The 17,887-nt window shown below is 39.1% G+C and overlaps 1 protein-coding gene across 2 annotated transcripts in view; it reads left to right on the top strand.

Annotated features, from left to right (window-relative positions):
* Positions 1-17,887, top strand: part of DCTD (dCMP deaminase) — a 51,309-nt gene that overhangs the window by 14,870 nt on the left and 18,552 nt on the right. The window contains exon 1 of one of the 2 annotated variants that reach the window (XM_061993633.1): positions 15,674-15,742. The exons of the other annotated variant lie outside the window; for it this stretch is intronic. Coding sequence (XP_061849617.1) covers positions 15,708-15,742 — 35 coding nt within the window. The 5' untranslated portion in view covers positions 15,674-15,707. Of the gene's footprint in view, positions 1-15,673; positions 15,743-17,887 lie in introns of those variants that run through there. 2 annotated transcript variants of the gene reach the window in all.

Genomic DNA, 17,887 nt, shown 5'->3' with positions numbered 1-17,887 from the left:
CTGCTGTTGTCAAAAGAGTAAGCCATCTTGATGCTAACAAGTATGGTCAGATGCAGTGAAGTGTAGCTTGCACTTGTCTTAATCTTGTCTCACTGGTTCTCCTAAAGGCTGCATTTGGAAACTGAAAAGGCAAATGGGAGACTAAACCTCTATATGACTTAGTAAATGAAGGATTTGGTAGCAATAGCACCGCTTCCACTCAGTGTTCTTGAGTGTGCACCTTTGTGGCGAGGAGGCAACTCACACTGCAACACTCAAAGTGTGAGGATATACACAGCAGCCATAAATGTAGCATATACTGCACCAGTTAGAGTATAGCAATGAAGAACATCACTTGGTGCTTAATATAGGCCCTTTTGAAATACTGTGCACTAAATCCCTCTTTATTCCCACAAGTATTACAGCAGTCTTCTAACAAGTACTGTTCTCTACCTGTATCCCTCTTTCTGATTTTCTGAGAATAACTGGAAGATTCTCAGAGAAAGAGAAGAAAATAATTTTGCAGTTCTGTCAGTCACCAGCGTGTCTGCTGGCATAATTACCAGCTTCCTGTACAAAAACAGACAAACAAGTGAACTGAAGGAAAGAAACGTTAATCTTTGTTTTCCCGGGACAGATCTAAACTAATATTCTAGTTTTCAATTCTTTTCACATCCCTTTGTACTATGAGTCTAGATTTCGCACTCTCCATCTTCTGCATATAATTTTTGTCCTTTCTAGCTGCTGCCAGCTATTGAATGGCTAATTGTATTTATGTGGTATTTTACATTCTTACCAAATGGCTTGAATGTAATTTAATGGAATCATTTTTCTAATTACCTGATGTTTTAAACTTTGTATCAAACCCTGACAGGTCTTCGACATGCTCAGTACAGCCCATCATTTAGGGCATAATCTCTGTTATTTAACTTCCTTACACTTACTTTTATAGATTTAACATTTTAACTTCTACAGCATGTACATATCCTCCTTTCCACCTGTGACCAGCTGTTACCCGAAACTCCGTCAGTTGTACAGTTCCGTAGTATGACAAAGATGAGGATCTAATGCTAAGCTCTGTGGTGCTGCATTTGTCATCTTCCTTCTACTTTTATGGTCATTCCTTGACCTTGTGAGCAAGCCAGTTTGCTGTCCATTTGAGCATTACTTCCTTACCTTCTAACTCTATTCATTAATATCATATTTGGTACTGGTCTAAAAGCTTCCTTGGAATTCAAGTGAATAATGTATACTTCTTTATTCTTGTCTGCTTTTGTTGTCATTTCCTCAAAGAAATTAATCTACTTTTTTATACCTGATTTCCATTGTGGTAATCTTCACATCAAAAAATTAAAATTACTACTTGCATGGAAAGTCTGGGCAGTTTACCAAAACAGAAATGTTCCTCTTGTATTTTTAGGCATCTGTCAAAATGCCATAAGCAATACTTAAAATCTTGCTGACAGTATATAAAGCAATGAATTTGGTTCTGTACCCAATGCAAAAATACATTTCCAAGTAACAGAAAGGAAATACAGCCTAATAGCAAATAAAGTATATTCCATCAAGAAATACTTTAAAATATCATGAAACATATTTTACACACAAAAATGTGCCAATCAAGTTTTCACATCAGTTACAGTTTTAGAAAGTACCCTGGGGTGCAACTCCTTAGCAATATGAAGACAACAAAGGAAATATGAGTCTGCAAAAATGTCACAAACACATTAAATCTAAAAAGTACCCATTAAATTTAATGGAAGAAGAATTACTGTTCCAACCTATTAGGCTGTTATATATTTAGACCTGGAATGCCTTTAAAATTGCTTGCCACTGAAACCCCTATGAGTTCCACAGGGAATCATGGTGAAACAAAGTCTGATTTGAGACTTTTACCATATGCTATTCTTTTGACTTCACTGAAAATTTTGTGGGTGTGTTAAGGTCAATAGAGACTCTCGTTAGCAACATTTTTTTTTCTCCTATACCTCATTATTTCGTGCTTTATTAATTAATATGGATTTTAAATAATGACAAAAAAATAAACAGGAAAATGTGAGCATCTTTTTCTTTGGCTGCTTGGTATCAGAAGCCTGAGCTTGTCATTCTCCATGCAGAGAGAACATAGTTGTGTTCTATATAGAAAGTACGCTCCTCTAAACTTTACTACTACAGCCAACTTCACGAGTTGGTAGTCAGCCTCAGGTTCTAGCTTAGAGGACCGGTTCTCCAGCCATTCATGTGACTTAATGCATTTCCCACACTGGCAAATGTGTCCTACTGTTGCTTCTTGAGAGACTCTAGCCATATCCTTTTTGGCTCCTTTGAGAAAGGTTTTATTGGAATTGTAAAGCAGTATTTTCCTCTACAGAATGCTAACTCTTCCCAAATAAATCAGATCTACCCAGGTGTCTACTAATTCTGTTCCTTACCATGATTTCTAGTAATTTGCCCAGTACACATCAGATTTACATTCTTACCATTCCCCAGATTTTCTCTGGAACCTTTTTAAAGAATTGGTGTCACGTCTACTACCTTCCAGAAGCAAGGCAATTTTAAACAATAGATTACACTCTCCTGTGAGTAATTCAGTTCTTTTGTCCTTGAGTTCCTTTAGAAATTGAGTGGACACTATACAGTTCTGGTGATTTTCACTTTATATATTTATTCCATAATCTCTTCTACAGTAATTTCAATTTCAAACTGATCTTCAATCCCCTGCCAAGAAGGGTTCTAGTTTTGGAGCCTTCCCAGTTCCTTCCACAGTGAACACCAATACAAAGAGTTCATATAGCTTCTCTGCAACGACCTTGTCTTCTCTGAGTACTCTTTTGTGCCCTGAAAAAGAACTGGACTCACAAATTCTGGCAAACTTCCTGCTCCTGATGTCCTTTGTAGCGAAAAGGATTATTAGTTTTGATTCCTTTGTTAGTTATTCTTCAGCTGCCTTATTATGTTTTCACATTTAATCTGCCAGACTTTGTAAGTCTTTCTTCTTGTATCCTTTGAACATGACTTCAGCATTTTCAAAGAAGAATTATTGCTTTTACCTACCTCACATACCCTGCTGGTTAGTTACACCAGCTTCCCATCGCCATTTCTGAAGTCTTTCTTAAAAGAAGGTGTGTATTTCTACTACAATATCCTTATATAGATTCCTTGATACCTGTACAGAGTTGAGATTCTGAACTGCCCTTTGCTTCCTTTTAACAAACTTCCTCTTCCTTATTTTATTGCTTTTTTTTTTTAAATTAAAGCAAAACTCTAGGGAAGAAGTGCCTGGGTGTAAGCCCCTAGCTCTTCCTTGACCGTGATCTAGTCTAGATGTTGTTGAAGGAAATTTCTACCAGAATTCCCTTTCTAAGATCTCATCTGTAGGGAACAAAGAAACGAAAATGTGGGGAGATACAGGGGGATATGTATATGTGCTGTTTTTAGGACATTCCATATTTTTATCTGCCCTTGCTTTTGCCTCTACTGCTATGAAAAAATTAATTCATGGAGCTGGCCTTTTGCATCTCTCCCTCATACCACTATTGGCTTAAGTCTCTGTTTGTATTTTTGTGGCACTTGTACTGACATGTTTCAACCGTGGCAGTGGAGAGTGACTGGACTTCTCTGACATCATATCTGGAATGACAACTATAATTGCAGTGCACATGAAAACAGTAGCATGTGCCTGGAGCTTCGCTGCTAAAGCAAAACTGATGGCTCTTCACAGTTCAGTGACCTAGCTGTTTCACAGAATCATAGAAATACAGGTAGGGGTTGGAAGGAACCTGAACACTAAAGAAGTTTTTCCTTAAATTTAAGTGAAACTTTCTGTGTTCCAGCTTTTGTCCATTACCCCTAGTCCTGTCCCTGGACAGTACAAAGAAAGTGTTGACTTGTGAGAATTAATGAGGTTCCCCCTCAGTCTCCTCTTTCTCCAGACTAAACAGCCCCGGCAGCCTTTCCTTGTATGAAAGATGTTCCAGTCCCCTGATCATCTTGGTGGCCCTTTGCTGGACCTTCTCCAGCACTTCCCTCTCCCTCTTGAGCTGGGGAGCCCAGAACTGGACACAGGACTCCACAAGTCAATGAGTCTTGCACAGATAGGATCAGCAGGACTAATGGGAATCGCTGAGCAGTAAGGCCTCTATGCAGAAGCCAGCCATGACAATTGTAGTGAATGACTGAATCGTTCCAAGACTGTGCAGAAGGAAGGTGTAAGGCTTTTCTCTCCTCAGCCTCACATAAGGGACCTCACCATGCCTTGGGGAGCTTAGTTGCCCATCAGGCTGTAGGAAGGCCTATTGCTGAAGGCAACAGCCTGCTGCTCTGGACCTTTGGGTACAATGGAACTGATCATCTGGTTTTGGAAATCTGTATCACAGCAGAGTTCAATTATGGCAGTCAAAACAAATGATTTTTCAAAATAATGAGGGGTAAAAATAGTATCAGGCTAGGATTCTTCTCTCTTCCTTCTGTGATAATTTTCAGACTTCTATTATAAGGTTCTTTATTACTCATGTTTCTCTGCAACCTGGTTCAGAAACCTTTTGAAGATGAGCTGAGGAAAAGCTGAAAAGATTTCAACTGCAAGCTGAAGTCCAAAAGTTAGACATTTCTCCATGTCATGGCATTTTCCAAGTGATGGAAACCAGTGAGAAAATGGAAAGCTTGGGTCTTGCCTACTATTTCAATTAAAAAAAAAGTCAAATGTGAAAATAAACATGTAGGATTAACCCATTCTGACATACTCAAAATTTGGGATCAAAGAGATAAGCTTGTCACAGTGAGCTCTCTCAGAAGCTGGGGAGATAAGATTCCTGAGGCTTTGATCAGCTTTGCCTGATCCCGAGCTGTCATTCAGTGGTTTATATCCCTGGAATATATAGCCGTGGTTACAATGTGTTCATCCTTTAGTATGCACAGATCTCTGCTCTGCAGAAAGTAAAGGATTTTAAGCTCCTTTGTAAGATCACAAATAAAGATTAACATCATGCATAGCACAAATACTAGTTTTTTATTTATTAGTCCTCTAGCAGTGAGGGACTGCTATTATGGATGGGATTTCTCCTTTACTAGACACTTGCTGTGTCCCATTTCCAGCAGCATCCATTTTGAGCTGTAGCTGTTACTTGTTTTTGTTCTGTGCATTAGTATTTGCCAGCAGGTGGTCATGAGTACAACAGAAATCCTGTGCAAGCGGTCAGTACTTCTGACAGGGTTTGCTTGGTCCTACCACTGTTGAATTATCAGGAGAATGGAGCAGAAAAACACGCTTAGAAACCTGTGTTTGATGCCAAGTGGAAACAGAAGGCTACCTCCATCAAGAAACCTTTCTTTACTGGGCACCTGATGCACTACAGCTAGCTAAATATAAATAACTTTATTAATATTTCTCACAGCTTCAGGCTTTGATAATAAAAGCATTAGCTCTTATAGACCATAGCAGTTCTCATATAATCTGCAGCTCATTTCACCAGCCATCATCTTTCATTTGTCAGTTTAGAAAAATTGACAAACTCAATCCAGTGTCTGTTATTGACTGAAAAAAGCTGCTGTTTTCCTGGTAATTATCTTACTTCATGCCACAAGTCTGAATTGAAATGCATAATTCAAATTCTTTTGAAGTTACATGAGTCTTAGTTGTTTCATTCCTCTGCATTACGCTTGACAAATTTAGGTCCTATTTATCATTTCTAATTATTTTTTTTTATCTTCAAGGAAATTATACTTGTAAAGCTATTCCATAAATACATAATTTTAGAGTAAGAATTTACTCATGGAAGCATCTTGTCATCTTCACATAAGCATAAATTATGAGTCAGCTTCCTTCCCCAATAAATTAAGATTTGACTTTATTGGCCTTGTGATTTTAAAAGCTCTCAGGTTAACTCAGTTGACTTTTTAAAAGTAGTTAAAATTCACTACAAAGTTTAGAAAAAAATGTTCTGTCTGTAAAGGATTACTCACAGTTCACACTAGCGTTTACTAGCTCAACATTAAAAGTAAACTATCAACTACCAGAAGATAGGAAGTAAGACAGTCAAAAGCGGTAATTAAGAAACCACCACAGAAAGAAGAGCTTTGGTAAACTATAATAGTGTAATTAGTAACTGAGAGAGCAATGGAAATGAATGTTGCCCTTTAAAGTATATCTGGAGGAGCACTTCTTTGCAAAATTCAGGGTAAAACCATATTGTTAAAAAAACCCCTACCATTCTCTAAATTTGGAAATCAGAATAATGTTAGAGAGGCTGCTTTTAAATAACAACAACAATAAACCTAAACACAGGAAACAGTAGCCACTCCATAAGGTGAATTTTTTTTAGATAGGAATTGAATTTTAAATCTTGAACTTGAAATGTAGGCTTGTAAAACATGGAAGAGTTCCAACATTCCTGCAAATAAGTGAGGTAGATGACATAATGAAAAATAATGGAATGGTCAGCTTAGAATAGGGCAAAGCACAAGACTAAAATGCTGCGATTTTTAAGATCGTGTATATATATATATATGTTAATATATATTTATAACATATATATAAAATGTAATGGTCAATTATAAGCTATTGATTAACATAATATTTTTAACAGGAAAAAAATATTTGAAATGAGACTTGAACTCCAAAAAATTCATGCTTTGCCTGTGTAGTTGCCATGTGATTATAATTGTCAATGAGCAAATATCAATGAGTATTGCTCTCCTGACTAATAAATAAAGAAAATAATGAAAAGGAGAATAACCTCAAATGGGGTCAGAGTTCCAGGCAATTTTTTGCAGCTGATTTCTACAAATGAGTTGCTAAGGAATTTATCTTGGAAGCATAGAAACTACCACAGACTACACAAATCTACGACTCCAGCATTCTACTGTCTGCCTGCTGAAGTGAATGTAACCATTGTATGGGATACACTTATCAAACAAAACATTTGTGGGTGTAGTTTCTTCCCATGCTCTAGCCAATTTCTGGTTTTTTTATATCTTCAATAATGAGAGTTTATCTCCCTCATACATTTTAATATTATCTAACATAACTCTTGCTATTCTTATTATTCATATAAAAACATAATGATTTCTATGTCCTATTTTGCGTTCATCTCTGAGATATCTTTCAGACATGAGTTCACAGGTTAATTATGTATCAAGAAAATGGTTCCTTTTATCATTATTCTGTGTAACAGTTATTTGTTTCTCAGTATCTTGTATTATGAAAAAGGGTAAATAAAGACAAATATCTTACCTAGTCATAAACATTACATATGCCTGTTATGGCAGTATGGCATCTTATCTTCATTTTCCCCTAACGTGGAAGCATCTAATCGCCTTTGCTGCCTTTCACTGTACTGTTTCCTCTTCTGTTATATCCTTTTAAATCCTGGTAACAAGAATACTGAATACAGTCTTTAAGAGATGCTGATGGAAATGTCTCATCTTACAGTGTCTCAGAATAGCACGGAAAGCAAAGATATCCAGTCTAATTTTATTTTTAATAACGTTGTTCAGAGAATACAAATTTCACCATATGTCTTGGCCAACAAATCAAATTCTTGGGATTCTTCTCAGGACCGGGTTTATGTGCAATTGTCCACTAGAGAGCAGGCTGAGACCAACAAACTCGTTTTGCTCTTGTCATAAACTGACTTTGAACCCAGGTGTCTTAATGTAAATCGTTAGTACATTAAAGCACTGCACCTTCTAGCTTCAGCTGTGAGTATATATACTGCTATCAAACTTGATGGATATAGCTTGTGAAGCTTAGTGACCTAAGGTGGTGATAATAAAGTATTCTGGAACCTAGATAACATTTTATTCTGTCACTATGGTTTTCTTGCTCTGGTGACATCAACTAATTTGTAGTGCTTTACAGGGAATTTCTGTACCCAGCTTTTTAGCTGGAGTCTTGGTTTCCTTACGCTGCTCTTACTCTTCTCTGTCAGACTGAATTTCTTTCAGAGGCAAAATATTGCTCAATATTGATTCCACTGTGCTAGCTAATTTCAGGTTCCTGTACTGCAGCTCAGATGAAGCACAGCTCAAAATCTTGAAGAATTTTGTAATACAAATGAACAACCAGAGTGACCCATATAATATGTCTCAAGAAGAATCGTCTGTTCTCTAATCCGTTAAAAAACATTGAAGTAAATTTAATAGACTCTTTGCATGGAAACATTTTTATTCCAAAAAGCTATACTAACAAGAGTAGCCAGTTTTCACAAAGCCCATAAAATTCTCATGATTTTTGGCCTGTTTCTTATTTTGCTTGTGTAGTATATTCATCTTCTGTGGAAAAGTGTTCACCCCAGAGACCATATATACCAGAGGAGAGATTCAGAGTTTTCCTTGTTACTGTCCCTATAGAATCCACTGAATTTTTGTAGAAGTAATAAGGAGATTTTTAGTTTACTTTTTCAGAAATGAAGAATATCCCAATTCGGTTCCCTTTTGCTTCCTTGGTTTTGAAAATAATAAAGTACATCTGTTACTTAATTTCTCTTCCTAGGCTGCTGTGAAGGCTGGCTTCAAAAGACAATTTTTCTTCAGTACTTTGAATCTTAACAATATTCTGTTGAATTCTGAGAAATAAGAATTGTAAATATCTAACTAATGTCTGTCTTCCCTTTCCACAATCTAGAGCCCATCCATCTTTGAATTCCTTAATGATTTCTTCTTCGAAGACCACATTCCGCTCTTTGCCTTCTTTACCTAATCATCTGTTTTCTATCCCACAAAGCTGCTGTGGCTCCATGCTAGAATTCCTCATTTACCTTATATTGTCTTTTGTCTTATATCTCAGTTGATGCCTTCCTAATATGAATATGCTTTTCTTTTTAATGGTTTTAAAGTTACAACAGCACAAAATAATGTGGATACCACCTGAAAAATACAAAATAGCCTTAGTAGAAGCAAATGCTCAGCTTGGGTTATTCCAGCCCGAACAAACCATGTTTGTGTGATGTACGCAACTAAAAGCAGAATCTCACAGTAGAAAAGTGGCAGGAAATCTTGAAAATTAATCACACTGCCAACTCTGCTTATGAAATAAATTAGGTTTACTAATGATTATATTTCCCCTCATATCTACAGAGGGAGCACAGAGTTCCTGTTCTTCGAAGCCGGGATGTCAAATGTATTTCCTGACAGCTCCAGCTCACTCTTCATTATTGATAAGTTACAACAGCGTGGCTATTGGCTCCTCTTCTGTAATTAGTTCAATGAGTTTAGGAAACAGTCGGAACTTCGTTGGAAGAAATGAAAAGAAGCCACATTTAATATGATAGTGGCACCTGAGCTCGCTCTGCCCTACTGCCAAGCTAACACTCAGGATATTACAAAATGAAGGCTTTGTGCCTCCTCTTTCACAGCTCTCTTGGTGTTGTATGCTAGGAATGGAGCGGTTACTCCTGAGGAAGGAAAATGCCTTTGGTGCTACGAGGTATTTTGGGGAAATGGGAATATTGGCAAACTTGAAAGGCAAGTAGGTCAAAGGGATCTCATCATGCTGAGGTGAGAGATGAGATACAGGATAAAACCAGAGTGATTGCAGCAGTTCTTTCTCTTTCTTTTAACTTAGTTTGATTTTGCTGGCTAAAGCGGCATATCTAAGAATCCTGAAATATTTGTCTTTTTTTTTTTTTCCCTCAATCCACAGGTTAGCTGAAAGGGTAATTCATCTCTTATCGCAGAATGGATTTAGCACATTTACTTAAAAAAACCCTTCTATGTTAAATCACATACAAAGATGTAAGAAAATGATTCTGTATAGCAGCTTTACATGAAGATTTAAGTATTATCACATCATAATAATGAAATCTAAAGATACAGATAAGATAAATGACAGAAAATTATACTTTAAAATGAAAAATTCTCTATGGAAGATATCTAAAGCTTATAATAAACAAAGATATATTTGAAAGGAATGAGAAGAAACTTGGGAGAGAAACCTCACTGAGGTTAAAGGAGACAAGCACATAAGGAATTTTTATTAGGAGAAGGAAAAAAAAAAGACCAGAAACAGCAAACTAGTTGCCTAGATATGAAGGGATACATGCATTCAAGATCCTTTGTATGTGATAGAAGAGTAAAGGTTTCTTTCTTCAAACTGTGTCTGACATAGTGATTACAGGTAATGTTTTTGTCCAGTTTTGCCAGCTGATAGACTGCAACAGATTTTGGTAAAGTTCATGGAAGTAATGTGAAAAGCTACTGCACCTTGATAGGAAAATCATACCTAACAGAAAGGATGGAAACAGAAAATAATTTCCTTAGATACTAAAAATAGCCTTGAAAAATCAGAGGCAGGTAACAGAAGAAAAAGAAAGCTATGAAGTATGTAGGCAGGTGCTGAGTACAGAAGCAGCATGGCAAGAAAGTGAAATTTTATACTGAAAGCAGAAAATTAATTTCTCACTTGTAAGTAGGGAATAGCTGTGATCATGACTAGTACAGCTGAGCAAAGAAGGTAATTCATATTTTGGAAGAAAACACTAGGGTTGCCAGAAGACTTCCAGTCTGAGACTTCATGTCTCAGTTTAATTTCTAAAGGACAACTTTGCAAGATTATCTGGGATGAAGATAGGAGAAAAGATCACATGCAGTATCTTCTGTTTTTCTAGCACAAGGCGATACTTGTTAATTGTACTAGCTTGCATAAAACAGGGAATTTGGATTCAAGGGCAGGTATGGATGGCACAGGGAGTTTCAAAAGCAGAGGACTGGTCAGAGACATAGGTACAAACATTTTTTAAAAAGCAGAGAAAGCATCAGCAAATACCATACAGAACGAAGAAGTGTAGCTGAAGAATATATTGTTATCCAAGAAATGACAAGGTGATCAGGGCACCGGGAAAACAGTATTTGCCTCTAACTAGAACGTCAGTACGAATAAAACAAGAAAACAGTCAAAAATAGGCAAACCACCATGTTCATAAAGATTTTAGGTAAAATGAAAAATAGCTGTAATGTTAAAAATGCAACAGAAGCATGTTTAAAGAGTATTACTTACATATTCATTCATGACCTCAGTCAGAATAAAGTGCAAATAAAAGACAGTTGTCAGATAAAACTCTAACTGGCCTTCACCAAAGTGAGAAGCTGGATTCAAGGAGTTCTGGATTTAGGGAGTTAGTAAACTGCAGAAATTTTGAGTCTGGAAGACTGAGAATATGATACTCAAAACAGTGTCTGACCTGGACAGGAAGGAAGAAGTCCAGCACTTAATTCTAGTTTTCAAGGAACAGATGCTATAGAAAGGTAAGGTAATATAAAAGCCATTGAAATCTAAGAACAGAGCAAATGTTTTCATTAGGACATGAAAATCATGGAAATACTTCAGTATTGGCTGGATTCTGACAGAGATATTAATCATGCACAAGAGTTTCTGGCATTCAGTCTTTAAAAAACTGTTAAAACTTTGTTATCCTGAACTTTGGCATCTGAGTTTGAAAATACTGGATTTGCAACAGACATCTATCTGCAACAAAAAAAACCTACTATACTCTAAAGGTGAGGGAGCCCTGGCACAGGCTGCCCAGGGAGGTTGTGGAGTCTCCTTCTCTGGAGGTTTTCAAACCCACCTGGACACGTTCCTGTGTGATCTGATCTAGGTGAACCTGCCTTAGCAAAGGGTTGGGCTAGATGGTCTCTAGAGGTCTCTTCCAATGCCTACCATTCTGTATTTCTGTAATTCTGAAATACTTATGCTGCCTATACAACATGCTACACTTTAAATTCAAACAGTTTATTGCAGTTTATTAATGGGCTGGTTTACTAACAAGCTGCTGCAGCTAACCCTGTTTAGGTCTTCCAGTGTTCACAGAACAAAGCCTGACATTGCAACAAATGTAATTTGGTCACTGAAGAAGACATAAATTCATATTCTTGATTAAATCAACTATAGAAATTGAGAACTGCTGTGTATACCAACAGCTCCATTTGTAATTAATATGTTCTTGATGTGTAAGCAAGTACAGGAGGAAGACTTTATCTCAAGTAGAAATTCTTCTTTGGGAAAAGATATGGAAGACAAGACTTGCCTGAAAATCAATCCCCTTTAACTACGAAGATTATCCTGTCAGCGAGCAATATTTCTCTAAAAGACAGATAAGAACCAGATGTTAAGACACAAAGATGTCATATTTATTTATTTCTGTTTCTCTCCAAATCTCATAATTAGTTCCTTAAAAATTAATTCTATTAAAGAAAAAGACAATAGCTCATTAGCAATTTCTTTTTACTTTTCCTTTAAATTTTTAGAGTGATTTCAAGGTGGTCCACCAAATTGCATACTCTACATATCCTGGCAAACAGCAAACACTACTCTCTGAGCAACAACTTATACATATGTTAGATTCAGGCAGAGATCTTGCTTGCCAACAAAATCAAGAGTCTGTTGGCAAGCAGCAAGAAAGTGGGGAGGAGGTCTGAAACCTGGGGTTTCCCCAAACTCAACTTGGTCTGCTTTTATCAAAATTGACAAAAGGTAGAAGAAGTGAAAATGTCGTCAGCAGTAAGCTAAAACTATAGGCATCTTAACAGATGGTTATATATTTAGCATGTCTTTCAAACTTGCACCACTTCTCATTAATAAGAGCATCTAAAATATTTGTAATCAGCTCAGATTGTTTATTGACATCTATATAGCAAGGTCACGATAATCCATGCTTGGGAAATGAAAGACAAACAAAAAAACCCATAAGACTACCTTGAGATATTCCATGTCTCGTCACATACATCCTGCTGTGGAATAAAAAAAGGAATGTTTAAGGACGGGGATAGAGTGACAGATACAAAATTAAAAGAAATTTAGCCCAACTGAGTGCATACCGGTCTTACCAAGGGCTTTGAGCGAGAGCACTCCAGCTCTGTCACAGAGGTCTGAATGGTCCTGAGACAGTTGAAGGGCACAAATGAGGTTTTAGGTCACCACGTAAGACATTTAATGGAGATATACAGATGCAGAGGATCTGCCTCATTTGCAAAACAGGCAGCTGAGAGAGAAGTCTTATGGGAACTACCAGGCAGCAGGGCTTTGTCCCACACCTCTAGCAAAGCAAGTTACCTGCCCTCATGCAACCTTAGGTTTAGACCAAAGGATCCTGCCCTAAATCTCACCTAATCCAGGTGTAACTTTCACTAGGTATCTGTAACCACACTTCCAATATGTGCATGGTGAAAGATGCTGTCATGTCAGGTACCACCTCCACAGAACACTTTCAGAAGAGCAGTCACAATTTGGCTGCAAGAGAGCTTTTCAGCATAATTCTAAAAAAAAAAATAAACCAAACCAGGAGAAAACCAAAATGTAGATATGTTTCCAGAAAACATGTCATTTAGGAACACTATAGGAGTCTACTAAATAAAAGTTTTCCTTCTCAGGCCATGTATCACTGCTGCATTATTAGAAATGCCGAATGTTGTTGGTCTGGTTTTGAGGAAGAACAAGATAGAAGAGTCAATCATCTTTGCAAAATTTTTAAAAATGATACATTTGTAGACTTAACAGATGAAGGTATACAAGCAGTTTAAGATTATTACAGAATCTTAGTTGCTAAGCATGAGAAAAACATTTAAGCTTTGCATTTCAAAAATGATATAACATGTAATTTTGTAGAAATGAAAAATGAAAAAATGAAAAACCTCATTGCTTAATAATATAAGCAGCTATTTTGCAATGCACATATTTTTTTCTTCTATGATGGGAGAGAAAGAGATGGGAGCAAGAATCGCAGTTTGGTCTCTTTTTGAGAAATGTGGATCATAGTGTTTTGAATTTGATTCTGGGTGATTTATATATACCAGCTGGGAAACGTGATAAATTCAGAGGAAGGAAATAGTTTGTAAGGACTCCTAATCACTGTTCACAGAACAGAAAACCTGTCATTCACTGTGTAAGATCAGCACGTAAGCACTGCTTTTTAGAGGTTAGTAGCTGTTATGGTTTGTCCTCAGAATCTTAATTACGCAAAATAAGAAATTTGGCATGGGTAATTGTAGCACTAGTAATTTTAATTCGTATTTCAAGAGTGCAGAAACACACATACAGATAGTAGAAAACTTTTTGAACTGTATTAATTTTTTTCTCCAGATTAATTAAATGAGTGCTCTTTAACTCTCTTCGTGATCAACCATAATCAGGCCTTTCATTTCACCTTCAGGCTTACGCTTTCTTGAGTGATGCTGGTTTCATTAAATTTCTTTTCTTTTTCTTGCATTTTAATTGTTCCTTTTCATGCATTAACAAACTGTACATGAACATTTGTGGTCCATATGAAGTTAAGATAATAGAAGTCTTGCAAACTGAAATAGCTATGTTTTCCCACTCTGAGGGCTGGAAAACTTGTCAGCTGAAATATAACAGGCTGCTTTTGCCAAGTTTTCTGGTTACAACTGAATAGGAATATCTGTGAAATTAAGTAGCATTTTCATACTTGACCGTTTGTCAGTTGTTAAAAAAAAGACAGCTAGCTGATACAGCAATCTAAGTATGAAAACATATTAGCATTGAGTTCCTTTGATTGAAGGCTCTCTCTCATTTGCCATAGCTTCAAGAATAACTATGAGCATGGCAGGTTCCTTGCCTTAGCCATCTTCTTGCACACATGTTGGTGTATGAATTTCCCTGGTGTGTTCACTTACGCAGTTTCCTATGCGTATGGTCAGCAAGGGGGAAACTATAAAGACAGATTCTGGGATAGGACTCCTTATGTGCCTGGTTTCCCAGCCCAAGACTGTCTTTTTCACAACATGAAACACCCTCCTGGATTTTTGACCAGGCTGCAGGAAACCACTATCTCAGCCACGTCTGTTGCCCACATTCAGATCAATGGTGCAGCCCCTGTGCAGCACGAACTGCACGGCTTGTGCGCACAAATCCCTCTTAGGGATGCTCTCAGAGGCAAAGTGTTTTCCTTTCGTCCATCACTGCTCTCACTGAGTTTGTTGCACCTGTCACTGCCTCCAGTGGGAACTGAATTGGACACGTATGGCTGGGCTTGGGCAGTCTTCACCTGCTGTCTCACAGCCTCATGGAGCAAACATCTGTACCTTGCTCCCATTTGAGTGCTTCCATAAAGGCAGGCCCCTGCGGCAACCAGCTAGCTAAGGGTAGGCTGCTCCCCACAGAAGGCAGACAAACACACCATCCTAATATTTGATATTTATTTATTATATCGCTTTTTTTTGCACTGTAATGGGCTATATGTTCAACCACCTGAGCATCCTGAAGGAATTCTAAAACCTGGCAGCAGCTGGAGGTATTAATAAACCATAGCTCACTTTCCACATCAATTTCATGTCCAGGGAACAAAAACTCGATTTTTAGACATTTAAATATGTTAACGCCAAACTTTAATAAATAGCACGTACGTCAGCTGGGGTGAAAACCTGCATGCTTGTGTCAAAGCATAACGTTCGAAGCAGCATCTGTCACAAAACGGAAAACTCCAAGAACACGTATTAAAGTAAATCAAAGTACCGCGGGGGCTCAAAGAAAGCCGGGGTGGAAGTGCCGTCCCCCGATTCAGCGAAACCAGGTCTCGGGCGGTACGAGTGCGCTGAAACAGCAGCGCGCCGCCTCTCAGGGGCTGCAGCCCCCCCGTGCCCGCCCTCACCCCGCGGCCGCGGCGCGACGTGGCGGCGGGGCACCGGCACACCCGCCTCGCTCCTCCCGCCGCCCGCCCTTGTCCCCGCCCGCTCCCTTTTGGCGCCAAGCGGCGAAAAGAGAGCGAGCCCGCGGCGCGATGAGCGGCCACCAGCCCGGCTGTCACCTAAACGGGTACGCTACCTGGGCCCGGCCCGCGGGGGCTCGCCGCCCCGCCGCCCCGCCGCCGAGAGCCGCGCTGAGGGGGCAGTGGCACGGACGGGGCGGGGGGGGTGGCCGCCTGGTGCCATTTCTGAGCTCCGCTCGTCAGCCGCCGGTTCCCCCTTCCGCTAGCACCGCACTCCCCACTCGCACACCGAACTGACTAAACTTTCTCCCTCCTCAGCCAGGCCATTCCCGCCTGGGGGTTTTGCCCCCTGTGCCGAGGGGGTAGGGCGGGAGCCGCCACGGCGGTTCCGCCGTGCTGCCTGCCACGGCCTGCGCCATGCGGCCGGCCCCGGCGTGGGAGGCGAGGAGAGCTCTAGTGGAAGTGGAGCCCGTGTCCTGCGGCAGCCGCGCAGCGGGCCCAGCCCTGGCTGGGGGGCTCAGCCCTGGCTGGGGCGCTCTGAGCGGGGCAGGGCGCAAGAGCCTGGCTGGGCTGCCCTGGGAAGGGGCTGCGGGGCAGAGGGGCCTCTGCGTGGCAGGGGTGCGGGGTCGGCCCAGCCCGGTGCGGCCCTGCGGTAGGCGTTTCTTGAAGCCTCAGAAGGCCCTGCACTGAGGATATGGCTCAGTGTGTGCATTTTTTTGATAGTCATGGGGATAGCTAAAAGAGCAGGTAGGATAACTGGTATTCGTTATTTCGTGAAATAACCGGCATGAGTGATACGCAATTACAGCCGCAGAAACGATGGTGCATTCAGTAACTGAGTCTCAGTATTTCTACAGAATATTTACAAGTTTGGTGGGTTATCTATCAGGAAAAACTTGAATATAATTAGTTTTCAATGTACAGGGTATCATTCTTCTCAAGGAAGAGTGGATTTTTCTCTCCGTCTCCCTCAAAACCCTCTCTCCCAGTACGGAATACATGATGGCTGTATCTCAGTACCCATGTGAGGAGAAAGAAGACAAGCCTCAGATAAAGGAAATGCCACATTCATTTGATATAATAGCCATCATAAACAAAAATATGAGGCTTGAAGCTAGTATTGAAAGTCTTGGAGAACACATAGCCCACTTGGGTTTTGGGGAAGAAGAGCGTTGCTGAAGATGTTTAATTTTTACACATGCTTTTTTTTTTTTTAACCTTAAATTCTGTGAGTTCAGTGACAAAATATTGATAGCTGATCTTCAGTAGCATACTTGATACAGGGGAAAAAAACTACAGTACATTTGGAACATAATGCACTTGACATCAGAGATTAAAAAAGCAGAGGAAAAAGGTTAAAAGCAGGGAGAAGGGGAAGATATCGATACCCACCAATTCTCCAGCTGTACTATACTGTTGTGCAGCTGACCATCATAATTGTCCTATGAAGAGATTTGAAGTGATGTGCCTTTTTTTTAGGATTCTCAATTCCATTTTTCATTAAGAGATTTAATTTTTTAGTGGCTGAATGAAACGCGTTACTTTCTCAGACAGCGTTGCAACTGACTTGAAGTCTAAATGGGTTAAAAAAAACACCTAAAAAGGGATACACTGTCCTCTAATCACAGAATCTTTCTCTCTGTTTTCTTTTGAAATACTGTTTATGCAGGGTTTTCTACAGACTACTAATCACTTGGGAATTTTGGGATAATTTTTTTTCCCCCTTCTTGACCAGTGTTACCTTCATGGCTTTTCAATTCCCATTATTTTTATTCGTAAGTTCTTATGAGTTATCACAAGGATAAACCTTAATTGCTTATTTTACAACTAGCTGTAATATTTTCTAGAGTAGCTTTCAGTCATGCAATTCTCGAACTTAAAAATGAGCGGAGGGAAGACGATCAGTTGCCTCAAATCCATAAACTTAATTTTTCCTGTGTGTGCTTGACTGCTGGCCAAGGCCTTGGCTTCTGCTCAATCAGAAATTAAGTGTTTTATACCCATTTCACACTCTTGCATTCCTGTGCACTGAGTTGAGGGAATTATCTCGCCAAACACGGTGAAGTTAAGTAGAAGTAATTGAGTAAGGGTTTTTCTAATGTTCTCCTTGATGTGAGCCTTCTGCTCACTTTTCATATATCCTCCTCTGCCTGTGAAGTTGGTTCTCTGAGGGACCTCTGCTTACATACAGTTCTGTATTTATGAGAAAAGTAAATAGTAGCTTTTGTTGTATTTTGAATAAATGGGGTTGC

Source organism: Colius striatus, chromosome 3, assembly GCF_028858725.1.
Source record: "Colius striatus isolate bColStr4 chromosome 3, bColStr4.1.hap1, whole genome shotgun sequence".
In the NCBI taxonomy this organism is placed as follows: Eukaryota; Metazoa; Chordata; class Aves; order Coliiformes; family Coliidae; genus Colius; species Colius striatus.
The sequence above is the reverse complement of the archived record's forward strand: the minus strand, read 5'-3'. Positions and strand labels throughout refer to the sequence as shown.